Source organism: Triturus cristatus, chromosome 4_1 (genome assembly GCF_964204655.1).
Source record: "Triturus cristatus chromosome 4_1, aTriCri1.1, whole genome shotgun sequence".
Classification (NCBI taxonomy): Eukaryota; Metazoa; Chordata; class Amphibia; order Caudata; family Salamandridae; genus Triturus; species Triturus cristatus.
This window is the reverse complement of record NC_140585.1, coordinates 1222034233-1222049710: the sequence shown is the minus strand read 5'-3', so window position 1 is coordinate 1222049710 and position 15478 is coordinate 1222034233. Positions and strand designations below refer to the sequence as shown.

At 47.3% G+C, this 15478-nt stretch overlaps 1 protein-coding gene across 1 annotated transcript in view; it reads right to left on the bottom strand.

The window, feature by feature from the left end:
• Positions 1 to 15478, bottom strand: part of DCTN2 (dynactin subunit 2) — a 190838-nt gene that overhangs the window by 53088 nt on the left and 122272 nt on the right. The window contains exons 7-9 of the mRNA XM_085654601.1: positions 14395 to 14545; positions 13442 to 13507; positions 12047 to 12085 (exon numbers count right to left, since the gene is read on the bottom strand). Coding sequence (XP_085510727.1) covers positions 12047 to 12085; positions 13442 to 13507; positions 14395 to 14545 — 256 coding nt within the window. The remainder of the gene's footprint in view (positions 1 to 12046; positions 12086 to 13441; positions 13508 to 14394; positions 14546 to 15478) is intronic.

Sequence of the window (15478 nt, the reverse complement as noted above, 5' to 3'; positions counted from 1 at the left end):
GCGCAAACCAAACTAAGTCTGAAAGCCCCTGCGACTCTAGAGCCCAGCTTTCTAATTTGGCCAATAGTACCCTTCCTAGAATCTTAACAGTACTATCTAGGAGGGATATTGGATGATAGCAGTGAGTTTGGCTCTTGTCTCCTTTTTAGGTCTCACGTGGCATTGCAGTGCAAAGCGCTGCTCACCTCAGCGAGAGATTTTGTGAGAGAGGGATTTCAGAAAAGAGCTTTAAGCCCCAGCCACCATTTCCATTGGCTGGCATCACCGCTTATGCAAAACGGTGGCCTGCCATTGGAAATGAGGGTTTTTTGTGAACACCCTTTCACCTCCGATCCGACTGGGTCGCCTGCTTTGCTGCTGTCTCAAAGCACTTTCTTATCTTTATGGGGCCATGTGTTTCTAATTAGAAACACATGGCCCCATAAAGACAAGAGATCGATGCTTGCTAGTTTTTGCCGATGGAGTATCAGTGTAGGACGAAAGCAGCGTTACGTTAGTCCCCAACACCCTTGCAATGATCTACATGCACGATTTTGTTAAATACAGGTGAGGCTTGTCACGTTCAAGGCTTTTAAATCAGACAATGCCTCTGAATGTGAAGAAACCAGCCGCATCACCTATAGGTTGCTCAACAGAAAAATAGAAGTAGCTTTAAGAGGTACACACTACAGAATCCCGAACTTGTTCATGCGCGTCGCCATTTTGGAGAAAACAGGAAGTGATATAAGGTATAGCGTCCAACACAGAAGTGAAGATATTTTCCGAAGAGCAGTGGTTATAAATGTCATGGATACGAGGTGCATTCAATGAGAAGGTCGGAAACTAATGAGCTTGTCTGATGATACAGACACAGGATACTGTTCCCTTTGCAATTTTGGGTTTCTGTGTTGCCCTTATTTTGGCGGCGTTTCCGTTGTTTTTAAGATGGCTCTGCCCCTGATGACCTGGAACAAAAAAGCATTTCTTCCCCACTGTTTACCCTTCGTTCTTGTTACTTCCTGGAAGACTGCAGACGCCCAGAGCGGTCTAAAGGTATTTCTTTAAATATCAGAAATGTGCGCTCGTGGGACAGGTAAAGCTAGATCTCCCACTCCACTAACGACCTACTCCTTTACAGCACCAGGCAGCTTCACTGCTAGACGTGCGTGCGCACACACACACACACACACACACACACCTCGACTTTCCGTACACCACAAAAAAATATTTCTGGTCACACCCCTGAAATATCGTAAATTGACACATTAAGAAGCGACAGGCCGGTGTTTCGTGACGCAATGTATAGGCCGGGTGGTAGTGCTCACCATTTCACAGGAGTCTCGCAGCCTTGTTGTTCAATGTACTTAAAGTAACGGAACACCATTCAACCTTTTGGATAATTGTGCCGCTGATTCCAAGGGTGACATGAGCATTCCATAGACTCTTATTGCTGTCTGATGCTAGTGCTTTGACGCAATCAGGACATAAAATAGCTCTATGCAAATGCTCTACTCTGTGCAACATTCTTTCAAGATTTCTGTCACACTGTCAGGTGCAATAGACTCAGTTCGCTAGTCTTTTTTCCACTCTAACTTGTGATAAATACGCTGGTCTGTTGAGAGATTGAATTATTGAGTTCTGCACATCATTTTAATGAAATACTAATTTAGTGAAGATTCCACTACCTCTTGTCGCGTGCTCCTATCGACATGCCCTCACTGCTCAGTTATATAGCTGTTGTCCTGACAGTGTAGTTCCTCAAGCAAATCACAGCCACCAGCGCACGAACAAGCTTCTTTCCATTTATTAACGGTATGGGGAATCAAGCGTCAGTGGTTATATGAAGATAGCAGTGAAATGCAGACAAAAGCGGTTGACCTTTCAAAAGGTAAAGAAACGCAATGACGAAATACTTACTTATTTTTAAAGTGTGGATTGGTATGTGTTTATATCTTTCTACATTTCCGTGTCACGTCCAAATGGTACTTTTTACTGATTTAGACTTTATTTTATGATGTTTTAGGCACATTTACTAAGCGCGTATAGGTGTAGCTGCGGCGCTGTAGGGGCTCTATATTTTTGTAGCATGGCAATACTGAGCTTTGTAATGACTTTTATTGTTTACTTTATAATATTTCTTGGGCATTCACTAAGCCAAGTAGCTGTAGCTCAGGCTCTGCAGGGGCCCTGTATACTGAAGTACCGGTCTTTAAACAACTGCGCCTACCGTATCTGATGTTTAAGCAAGGCTTCCTGGCACTGTATGTAAATTGGAGTGAAGAGGTCAGAGTTACGGGAAGCAAATATTGTCATCCACACAACCCGACTCTTTTTAAGCAAAGCAAGTTAAGGTTTACGTGTCTCACAGTGCACTTCTGACTCACAGTACTCTGAAACAACTAAAACAAGTCTCTTTGAAGTTGTATCAGGGGCAGTGAAGGGTGGTACTGCTAGAACAATAGAGGTTTCAGCATCCAGGCTGCATAGCTAAATACATATAAGGTCCCAAAGGAGAGACCGATGGTATTGCAAATGCATGTTTAAAAATAGCTATAATGATAGCCTTATGCCAAAACTGGGCCAAATGGCCAACAATTGCACTTTTTATAACACTTGTTATTAAGGGTGCCCAGGACTGTGGAAGGGATTTAAAAAGGTCCAAAGGAATTCGGCCGGGCCCGGGGCTATCCCAGAAAAGCTACTCTCAATGGCTAGTGTTACATCAGACACTTATTTATTTATTTATTTTTTTGAAACCGTTTATTACAAGTCTCAAGAATATACAAGTATGGGCCTACAACCTTCCGGCCGGCCGCTAGCAATGACAGGAGCATACGACATACATTTATAAAACACGTGGTGTTGCGGAGGAGCATGCTCAGGAGGTAACAACGTCAAAAGCCACATCAGCCAGACCCCACTATACGGTTTCATTTTAAATTAAGAACAACAAGAAACACCACACCCACAAGGCAACCCACAATCGGAAATAGCAGCACGTGCTCCCCTAGAGGGGGGATCCCAACTATCCACAGGAATCTAAAGAGGGGGAAGAGAGCAGAGCGAGGACTGGGGGAACCCAATGCCCGGTACCGGGGGAAGGAGTCGGCTAAGGGGACGGGGCTGGCGAGGTATCAGGCAGCAACGGTGGTGCACAGATACCCCCGCGGTAGGCGTTCCAGGGGCCCCATACTTTCACCCATGTCCCAGGCTTACCCCTCGCCACATACACCACCTTTTCTCGAAACATGCACCAGTCCATGTGTTCTTTCCAGGCCGAGACCGTCGGGGGCCTCTGGGATCCCCACAGTTGAGCAATATCACGCTTGGCTATCATATATCCCAGAGTCACCCACCACGTCTGCGGCGCCGAGTAATCAGTCGGTTCCCACACATTCAACAGGCATCTCCTCGCTTCAGGCAACAGCGCCACATGCGTAACCAGTCGCAGCACCTCATGTACACCACGCCAGAACCCTTCCACCTCCGGGCACTCCCACAAAATATGCAGAAAGGTCCCCAAAGCACCACACCCACGCTTACACAACCCGTCTTCAGCATAGCCCATACGCAGAAGCTTTGGCCCCGTCATGTAGACCCGGTGGAGTATCTTGAGCTGGACGAAGCGAAGGCGAGCCGGTATGGCCACCTCCTTCGGGGAGGCCACCGCGGAGGTCCAGTCCTCGTCGTCCAACTCCAGCCCGTCGGCAACCCAAGCCGCACGAAGGGCAGTCAACAGGCCCGAGCGGTCGTTAATCAGCTTTTTGTATATCAGTGAGATCGTGCTGTCCGGGACGTGCCCATCCAGCATTCTATCCTCCAGGGGGGAATATTCCGGGATGGAGGCAACTTCCGAAAAGACGGAGCCCAGCGCATGACGGACCTGCAAATACCGAAAGTATTCACTGCCCTGCAACTGAAATTCCGTCTGCAGCATCCCGAACGTTTTAAATCCTCCCCTCGTCCAGAGATCCCCCACTTTACTAATGCCTATTATGTCCCACTTCTCAAAGCCCTTAGAGGTCCACAGGGAGCCCAACCGCTCAGACGCGTATAGTGGTGACGCCCGGGTCAAACGGTCCTTCCACCCCATAGCTGCATTGGCCGCGTGCCACACTTGCACCATGACACGCGTGGGGCCCGTCAGACGAGCGTCGGGCGCGCTGGAATAGAGCGCTCGATTGTAGTCGCCACCTGGCAGGAGCATCTTGTCCATTTCGAATGCCAGGTTTAAGGCGGGCCCGTATAGGCCATGGTTAATTGCAGCTAGCTGGGAGGCCCAATAGTACCGTTTAATATCCGGGAGGGCAATCCCCCCGTCATACCATGGGAGCGTCAACTTCGCCAGGGCAATACGCGGCCTCCCGTCCCAGAACAGGCGGCGTTGCAGACTCTCCACCTCACGGAAGTAGCGCGCCGGGACTAAGTCCATAGTGTTCTGCAAAGCGTACAGGAAGCGTGGCAACGACATCATCTTGAACAATGCCGCCCGGCCGAGCGGCGAAAGCGGCAGGCGCCGCCAGCGTGCGACGTCCTCCCGCAGGCGCCGGAGGGGGGGAAGCAAGTTCCGTTCGTAGCGGGCCTCCGGGTCCAGAGTAATGAAGACACCCAGGTACCTGAACCCCCGCGAGGCGATCTGAATCGGACAGCCCCGCGGGAGGATGGGAGCCTCCCCAGAGAGCACATACACACATGATTTAGCCCAGTTGATGACAAGGCCGGAGTTGCGACCGAATGAATGTAAAACATCAACCAGTACTATCAGTGATTTACGTGGGGAGGCTAGGTACAAGAGGATGTCATCAGCGTATAGGGACACGCGGTCCTCATACTCAGGGGTCCAGCGGAGACCACGGATAGAGGGATGCCACCGCAGCCACTCCGCCAGGGGCTCCAAGGCAAGCGCAAACAGGAGCGGCGACAAGGGGCAGCCCTGTCGCGTGCCCCGGCCCAGCTCGAACGGGGCCGATACTCTTCCGTTCACCACCACCTGCGCCAATGGGCCCGAATACAACAATTTGACCCAACTGATGAACCCTGGGCCAAATCCAAACTTCGCAAGCATCGCCCAGATGTATGGCCACTCAAGCGTATCAAACGCCATGGTGGCGTCTAAGGACGCCAAAATGGCCGGTTCCCGTATGAATGGGACACGTGCGAGCACCCCATGCAAACGCCGCAGGTTAAGGGCTGTGTTGCGATGGGGAATAAAGCCGGACTGGTCCTGATGAACCAGATCGCCCACCACGCCGACCAGCCGATTGGCCAGTACCTTGGCGAGAATTTTGGGCTCCGCATTCAGTAGCGAGATAGGCCGATAGGATGTAACCCGGTCCCGAGGTCTCCCTTCCTTGTGGATCACCACGATTGTAGCCAGACGCTGGTCCAGCGGGAGGGAGCCCAGCGAGTGGGCCGCCAGGAACATTGCACGGAGGTGGGGCGCCAGTGTATCCGGTCGCAACTTGTACAACTCGATAGGGATACCATTCGGGCCCATGGCCTTGCCAGAAGCGACCGAGCGTATGGCGAGGGCGATTTCGTCGGAGGTGGGAGCGGCGTCCAGCGACACCCTGTCCTCCCCGGAAAGGGACGGCAGCGCGATATCCCTGAGCAGGGCACGGGAATCCTCTTCAGAGCAGGAAGAGACCGGGGAATACACCTCGCGGAAATAATCCGCGAAACAGGAGACAATTTCTTCTGGCTCAGTTACACACACACCATCCGTTTTCTCAATCAGCGGGACCACACGATTCGCTCTCTCCTTTTTGTCCAACCACGCTATCAGTTTACCAGCCTTATCACCCACATCATACAGTCGCCCCTGTTGCTCTCTACTGAGGCCCCTGGCCGCCTCCGTGACGAGGGCCCTATAGGCCGCTTGCTTGAGTTGGAGGACATGTAGTGCAGCATCCGTCACCCCACCTTCTAGATTACCCTCCAACTCGGCTATTTCAGCCTCCACCCGGGTCACCTCCTCCCGCTCGCGCCTCCGGGCGTGGGAAATAAGGGATAGGGCCTCCTCTCTGAGTACTGTCTTGAAGGCCTCCCACAGGGAGATAGCCGAAGGCACGGACCCCACATTCTCATCAAAATATCGCTGCAGGGATTTAATCAAGTCAGCGCGAATGGTGGGGTCGCGCAGGTACCAGGAATTGATTGGGACTACCCTACCCTCACCCCTCGGAAAGACATCGAAATGTAACAGGAGCGGGGAGTGATCCGAGATACCCCGTGCCAAATGGCGCACCTCTCCCACCCCCCCGACATAGGCCGCCAGGACAAGGACATAATCAAGCCGTGAGAGACTACCATGGGCCCCCGAGTGGAAAGTGTACTGCAGCTGCGTGGGATGTTTTAAGCGCCAGCAGTCCACCAATCCCAGTGTATCCAAGAGGCCGGATAGCCACGCCTGTGCCCGGGGGAGGTCCCTAGGGGGGTGACGATCCACAGTCCCAGAAACCACCGCATTGAAGTCCCCCCCCACCACCAGAAGCCCCCCCGGAAGGCCAAGGAGGAGGCGCCCCAGGTCTGCAAAGGTGGTCGACTGCAGCCCCGGTGGGACGTATACTGACACAAAGACAACCACTTTGCCCTCCATTCTCCCCACCAAGACAGTGTAACGTCCCCTATCATCGTGGAGCACCTCATCAATTTCCAACGGGAGCGAGTTCTTTACCATGATGCCCACACCCCTTGAGCCTGACGTGAAGCCCGAGTGGGCCACTAGGCGGTAGCCACGCCGATTCATGGCACAGAAGGAATTGCCAATAAGGTGTGTCTCCTGCAGAAAGACTACATCGGGCGAGAGTCGCTTCAAAAACTGCAGGACCACACCTCGTTTGATCCTGTCCCCCAGTCCATTAACGTTCCAAGACAACAGAGTTAATTCCCTACCCCCCATCATACACAGAAGCCATCATTCGTCCCCCCGAGAGCACCTTAGAACCAACACAAAAATAAGTTTGCCTTGTGATAAAAACGAACAACACCCCATCCCTGCCCACCCACCCCAACAGAACTCCCCCCTCCCTGCACCCCTGCATGAGCCCAAACAGCCCCCCCCAACGTGCAGTGTGCCTGTCGCCCCATAGATAGTTAAACTAACTAGACCCCAGAGGAGGAGGGAGAACCCCCAAGAGACCCTACACAACCTCCATAGGAGGGGAACTTACACGAACAGACGCATGGTCAAAAGTGGCATCATTTTCGTCCCGAGCGAGGCCTAATATTAGTCCCTCAGTCCTGATCCGGCGAGCCCTCTCCCCCCACCGCTCCCCCCCCGCCCCCCCGATCCCGATCCCCAGACAGAGTATCCAGCCAGTCCCCGGCCGCTTCGGGACGATCAAAAAAGTGCGTGCGACCATCCACCTCCACTCGCAGCTTAGCTGGGAAAAGCATGGCGTATTTGAGGTTTAGATCCCGAAGACGGCGTTTGACACCGAGGAAGCTCAGTCTCTGCTTCTGGACCGCTGGGGTGAAATCAGGATAAAAATTAACGTCCATATTTTCAAGTCTAACCGGTCCCTGCAGTCTGGAGGATTGCAGGATAGCGTCTCTGTCCCGAAAATTGAAAATCCGGGCAATGAGAGGTCTCGGAGGGGCTCCGACCTTAGGCCTTCCCCCGGGAACCCTGTGGGCCCTCTCCACAGCGAAAAATTTACTCAGCCCCCGTGGCTGGAGATGGGTAACAATCAGGTCTTCCACGAAGAGGTCCGCCGCCGCCGCCTCACGTCCCTCAGGCACCCCGATGATGCGGATGTTGTTCCTCCGGGCCCGACTCTCGGAGTCCTCCAGGCTGCGATCCATCAGCGCACTCGCCTGACTAAGCCGGCGCACCTCCGTTTGTAGGGCCGCCACATCTGTCGTAAGGCCCGATGCGGTGTGGGCCAAAGAATCGACTCGGTCGTTGGTTTTGGAAAGATCGGCCCTTACCAGGCCAACATCCACGAGGACCGAGTCGATCTTCTGCGCCAGTGTATCGAAACGCTGGCCCACCGAGGCCTTCATCTCGGCGATGGCGCCCATGACATCCCGCAGAGTCAGATCCGTGGGCGGATCGGGGGCATCAGTAGGGCCCTCAGGGGACCTGCGTGGCACCTCGGGAGATCCCTTCTGGAGGGTATAGCGGTCCATGCTGTTGGACTGATGGACTGCGCCACGCCGGGTCGATTTTATCTTTGCCCGGTCACCATCTTGTTTCGTGGCCATGGTCCCAGTCTCCCGGTCGCACCAGCCACGTCGTGAAGGGCAGGCAAGCCGGTTCACGGGCTCCGGGGGGGGGCCACCTCAGATCTGCGGGGTGGATCACAGCCGGCGGGCAGGCAGGGTCTCCCAGCGAGGCCACACCAACACACAAAGCCCCGCGACCCAACCTCGCAGAGACAGCAAGGGGGGTGCGAAAGCGAAAGTGCGGGGTACGCGAGTCGCCAAGCCCTGCCTGCCGCTGTTGTTCACTTTGTCACTGGATCGCCCCACAGCTCAAATCCGGGGTTCGGCGAGGAGAAGGCCGCAAACCTCGATCGGTGCTCACGCCGGTGTCCGAGGTCCGATTTGGAAGCGGGAAACGGGTGCCACCTCAGCTCAGGCTCACCAACACAGTCCCCTCATCTGGGACAGGATAATTTCAGGATAGTTGTAGGAGGTCGCGGAGGTCCTCGGGAGCCTCGCACCTACGCGGCCATCTTGGTTGCGCGCTAGGCTCCTCCTCCCCATCAGACACTTATTGAGCTGCTTAATGCCAAGGTAAGAATCGGATCCCAATTGACTATCATAATAAGTATATCATATGCACCAAAGTAAGGACTAAAAATATAAAATTAATAAAAGAAGGAAAGAAATGAAAGGAGACCTATAAAAAGATAACACCAAAAGCTAAAGGACTGGCCCACCAGCCTTAGTACTGTAGCACACTCATTTACAAATGGATGTGCATAGATTTCAGGCAAAACTCTTAGTTCACAGCGAAATGGAGCCACCGCTTCGCTTCATGGAAGCAAACTTGTAATTCAATCTTGCAAGGTTTCTTACAGTTTATATATTCTACTCACAAGTTTTTACAAAAGAGGGAAACCAGGGAAAAAGAAGGCTTACTATGGTAATATGTGATTCCATGTAACAAAAAGTATCTCCACTAAAGGACATAACACAGTGTAATAACCAACCCTGACATTTCTATTGGTTTTAACATATGCTTTTCACAATAAATACGTCAAGCCTAGTGCCTTTGTTACCGCTTTAACTAATAAGCAGATCAAGCCTACAGCCTAGATCTCTTGCTCGTCTCCTTATTTATTCTCGCTCTATTGAGCATAAGCTTTCCCACAAGGCAAAATGTGAAAAGCAAGCACTCATTTTCAGCAGCAGCACACAACTTCTGCCTAATTAAATGCTTTTTCTGTTGTTCACAAAGTCAGGCGACAGTTTCGCTGTAAAGTCAGAACCTAAACCCAACAGAACAAATATCATTACAAGTTTACCTGGATACCTGTTAGCAGACTCAGAGAACAAAGCCTCTGAAACCACCACGTCAATGTCTAGGTCTTGTTCAGAAGCAGAAAGTCATTTTCTTCAGGGCCAATAATTCCTTTGGTGGAGGATAGGCCATTCCATAAAAAGATCTAGCAGCACAATTCCAATCCTCATTCTTTGCTAAGGACCTAACTGAGACCTCTTGATGTTTATCAAAAAGCCAAACTTGTGAAGAAAAGTGCACACCAACTTGTCTGAAGACTGTGGTTCAACTAGTGAATCACAGAAGTGTAGACACAGGTACACAAACTGCAGGCAAAGATGAGAATCTGCTACAAGAGGCACCTTTGTGAATAATCCTCTAAAGTTGACTTGAGGCCAAATAAGGGCGTACAGCTACTGACAGTGCAGATTTCAAGTGGGAAACAATTGGTACTTCTGATACAAGTTATTGATTGTTATATGAAAGTGGATATCTTGTAGGTTTAAACATGCTGCCAATGCAATTACACACAAAAAGAAAAGACAAAATTATTATATTGACTGCACTTGCTGTTTTGACAAAATAAAGAAAGCCTTTGAATTAGCTATGTAACAATATGTACATATATGCCCATGGTGCTTTGTAGTCTGTTCCGCTTAACTCCAAATCCTTGTTAGATTCCATTCTGTACACCTTGTTTACATTTAGCATGTGGAATCTAGCCCCCATCCACTGACAACTTTGGCTGTACTTTTCACAACCCTGTAAAGTGCTCTAAGACCCTTGCAGCTAGGTAAATGTTATATAAATAACTAATTATAAATAACTCAACCTATATCTAAAAGCATTCTGACAGGCTTTCCTATTTCCTTGCTTCCTTTAGGAGGTAATCAAATAAAGGAGATTCAGAACTCCCCTCTGGGACAAACCTTTTCCTGTGACTTTATTTCTATTCATACAGCAATCCATTCTCATTCTTTCTGCATCTGCAGTTATTTTGGCTTCTTTAGCATGTACAACGGATATAGCAGACGAGCTTTGCTAATTGTACTACTGTTAAAGGATACCTAAACTATGTATACAGCAGCTCAATATATCGCACAGTCCTTAGGCATTGGGAAGAAGCTCCTATTGAATCATAGTTACTTAGTGTAGGAGGCTGATAAGCTGCTCTAAATTAATTTATAAAGTAAGAGGCTGCTGTAGACTCATCTTATTTACTCTATGATTCGATCTTGCAAAAAGAAAGATCATAGCCATCACGTTGGTATCTTTATTGTATTTAATGTCCTATATGCACATTGATGTGATGGCTATACTTAAATTAAGAAACGTATCTTCGATTCTTGGAAAGGCACTAGAAAACACAGATTTTTTTCACTCCCATGGAGCTTAATTAAAGGCGATTGGGAGGCATATGTATCCACATTGCTGATCTAGAAAAGATGCGGTGGTTCCAATGCCAGTTTTTAATGAGCATTTGAAAGTAGACATCATTGAGGCCTAGTAATGTTAAACAGTCCCTCTGAGGAAATATCTCAGGAGTCTGTGCCAACTTATCGATTGTTTCTACTAGGAATCTGTTTTCCACCCATACAGGTCTAATATGGCTCCAATGCGTCCATTCTTTGTAGACACTATAGAGTAGAACTTCAGGCCCTTCTCTTGATCTGGGATTAAAGTGGCAGTCCTCCAACAGTAAAAGATTTTGTGTTTTTGGAAAAAGCACAAGCTAGGATTTATGAAGTTTGAGTCAATGTAGATGGTAAGTGAAGAAGGATGATGACATAACTTTTCAAGATTATTACTCACAAAACCCATTGATTATTGGTTAAGGAAGAACGTTCTTGGAGAAATCAATAAGGACTAGCTCTACCCTCTCCTCACCCTTCATCTCACCTAAATCAGGGGCATAAGCTCATTAAGCACTCGGTCATCCTCTATAGAGAGACGCAGATTTGTTTGGTTCGGGTCTGTTGTTTTACAACTAAAGCTATGTATCTGTGATGAAGTACTGGAAGACTAAGACAGCTTCCTTTTCTATGCCTGCAAAGCCTCAAAAGCTATGATACCCAGTGAAAGCAGTGCCCTCTAAGAAATTCCAAATGTGAGCTACACAGGTTAGAACCTGCATATTTGCCAGGGGTCTGATTTAATGCATCAACAATATTTTAAGTGGTGGTTCCATTGAGGAGGGCAAGCACTGCCTGCTAGATAGTTCCTTCGACCAAAAATGCTTTATTATAGGACTGAAAATGGGCTGGACTCAAACAGAAATCAGTAGTTTTACATATAGCAATCTGTGTTGTTACGGGGGGAACCATTAAGACAGTAGAGGTGTCATATGGTATGTGCTAGATTGACAGCATTACCGATGTCCCAGAAAATGATTCTGGCAGCAACCTGCATGTCCAATCTTAAGTACAGTACTACTTCAGTATTCATATTTTTAACAAGCAAAATAAAAATATAGAAAGTAATGAATCAGTGGCTTTGCAAAGGGCACATCAAGTACCCTCTTACTCTGATTCTCACCAACATTAATATGCCAATTTCCAGAACAGGAATTGAGAATGTTCCCCACTCCCTCAAAGTAAAGCACCAAGTGGAACTTACTATTAAACTGGATCCTTGCAATCCAACTGTCAGAGGGTTCTAAAGAGAAATAAAAAATTGCAGCACAGTAAGTGGGAGTCAAAAAGGGATCCGGAGGTCCAAAAGTATTTTCTTTTCAGAGGTTATACAGTGGTGGCTGCAGACACACGTGTTAACAGACAGATTTACAAATGTTTTTCCAACCTACAAGCAACAAACACAAGCATGTTGAATTAAAGTGTATTTCTACAAGGGTCTGAATTCACAAACTTAATTTATTCTCGAACAAATTGTGATTCAGTTACACAACTTCGTGTTAACGTGGAGAAAAGGCTTGTGTAACACAAAACATGCATGGAGACGCAGCATGCAGTGTTTACTGGATTAGCGTGTGCATCTAAGATTCAGAAAGGGAATCTTCAACTTAGGTGGTCATACCGGACTACACCCACCCAGTAAGGAAATGGCTTAATGAAAGGTCAAATGCACACAGGAAAATTCCCTGCAATGCAAATCACATGCAGCACTGTATTTCTGCGACTTCACTAAGACAGAAATTACATATTTTAGATTTTTCTGGACACACCTTCAAATTACATTCACATGAAAAAAAGCATCACTGCATATGGTTGTAAAAGGAGGACAGGAGGGCTATTAGAATCATCAGGGTTGTGTTCCTCCACAACGAGAGATGGGAACCTAAGCAGAATATAGTACTGGATGTGTGTCCAATGCTTTCTTATGTATGAAGGGTCTGCATGTACAGTGCTGCCACGTCGGAAAATCTGCTTGATATAGGGCAAACAGCACATTAACAAATTGCAACGCACTGTAAAACTGTCCAAAAAACTTAATCTTACATCGAGTAAGCACACTATCACAATGTATTGAGTCAGTAAACAATAGAATCCTTCCAAACGTTGGTCTTAGCAATGTCCTGATAGATATGCAAATGCCTGGTTTCATTCTCTCAATAAAACAGATACAAAACTGGCACTAATGTAGACATGTAGGAATTCATGTTAGGGTAACTCTTACCAACAGCTCAAAATGAGAATTTCGCCAAACAAGCAGAGTTGTTACGATTAAAAAGACAAGCAGTCAACTATGTAGCAGTCATGGTCCAAATGACATGAATTTCGAACCTCTCCTTTGAAGGCCTAACACCCTACACTTAAATATAAGTTTTATTTGAGGGACAGGAAGTGGAGTATGGATTGGGATAGAGTGAAGTTAGCTTCCTGGCACAGTAACAATAATCCAAGGATTCAAAGCACTGGTGCTAGATGGAATGATTATGAGCTGTTAACATTTCTTTATGTAAGTGCCAATGTCCACTTTTGGAACGGTGTGGGTTGTGCTGATCTATGGTAATAGAGACATCTTTGCTATCCTTGATAATAGGACTTTGCTCACCTGGCTGTCTTGATCACAGCGTACAGCAGCTTCCAGCTCACTCAGACGCTTCTCCAGTTCTAGAACCTGCATACAAAACACTAAATAAGGCAACATTTGCATTGAGTTTGCACAAATTCCCTGTTTCTTAAGAACTAAATGCCCCCACTCCTTGGAACTCTAACAGGGACCCTAAATATTTAGGGGGTCCAGTTTCAGACTGTAAACACCAGTAAATAATTATACTGGATGATGCCTGCGGTGGTATGGCAACGGTGCTGTGGACTCAAATGCAAGCACAGAAAATGTTCCAAAGGGAGGGTAGCAATACAGAAGCCATAAAAATGGTGAAATGGCCGCTTACACGCAGGTGTCCTGATGCCACTGCACCTGCCTCACTAACTACTTCACCACTGGACATCTTCTCCCACAACTAAGAGCTGCATAGATGGTCTCCTATGAGGAAAACCATGCAGCATTGTTCTCGTCTACAGGAGTAACCTTGTGGGAGAGTTGAAACACCAAAAGCACAAACTTCATGTTCTGTCTACCCTGAACAACTGGAAAGGAAGGATATTGAATTTGTTTTGTGGTAGTGTGAAGAAAACAACCTGTGTTCGATCGCTGCAGCTCATGCCGAGCTGAGCATAGGCTTATATGATACTATTACATTTTCTTTGGTTTTCCAAATGCTATCGGATTCATGACAATACAAGACCGTATATTCAAGAGCGTAAATCCATAGAGAATGAACTGTTGAGTTGCAAAGTCAAAGAAAACTGCATCGTGCATGATGCATGTTTCTATGAAAATATTTCCCAAGTCCCAGTGTAATTCCAAACAGCTTCCTCCGCAATATGAGGGATTGAATGCTAATGATACAAGTTTTGAAACATCACCAACTACTTGCCCCAGCAGTAAGTAGAAATGTCTGGTAACTGAATCCAGGTATTCTTAGAAAACTGTACTCCCACCTTTGCTGCTTGAGAGAACTTGTTCTGTTCCGGTCGGCAATGTAACTCATAGGTGACCATATTTTGGCTGGCAGGCAATATCCCTTTTTGTGAGGTCTTTCCTTCCACTGCTTTGGAGCTCTTTGCCGCATCCAGCTGTGTCATCAAGCGTCTATTCCAAATACATAGAAAATCAGATTTATTTTTTCATGATTGAGCAAATTCAGAAGTTTATTTGTAGCATTTATGTATGATCATTTTCGCTCAAAGTAAACTTCCTGCATCTACCAAATGTGTGATTAGCAAAAGCTAAGAATCTGTAGAGACAAGATCAAGGTAATCTAACACTAATCAAATTTTTTATACAAAATATAAGATTGTATTGGATCTCATTAAATGATTCTGATAAAAAAAAATTATGGTTAAAATATGAAGATCACTGCTTTTGACATGCTTCCAGGAATCTGATTTTGTTTGTTTAACTGTATGGTGTATTAATATGGATGAAAAGCACCATGGGAATACTACTCAATAGCATTTTCATAGTCAACATATGGTTGTATGTCGCCTGCTCAGACTCTAATGGCCACAGTGAGCCAGGGTATCATGAAGAACCTCTTTCATTCTTGAGAAAACCTCACCGCTGTTCTGACAGACAAGTACTGCTTGCTATTTCATTCAAAGGTAATCTAAAACAATTATATGGGACTGAAAACAAAAAGTAGCAGTAGTAATCCAGAGTTGATATCTTTCTTAAAATCCTATGCAACTCTTCCACCTTTACATTAACGCCTATGACCATGTATATGCATGAAAGTAGTTTGTGGTCTCTTATTTCACTCTGTCTCAAGATTCCAAAAACATTTTTAAGGACATAGTTTGCAATAACAACATCTCTAGATAGAGGCCACATTTTCTACTTTCTACTTGGTGGCCATCTTTCTTGTGGATATCTTATCTAACTGCAGATTCCTCAACTTATGAATTTACTTAGGCACCAGACTAGATCCTGAAAATTTAAAAGCAGTGCTCCTCCACGCTGGTAGGTAACGTCGTGCTACTTCGTGTCAACGTCATTATGCTCCAGAAGTGTTTTATTGTTCAC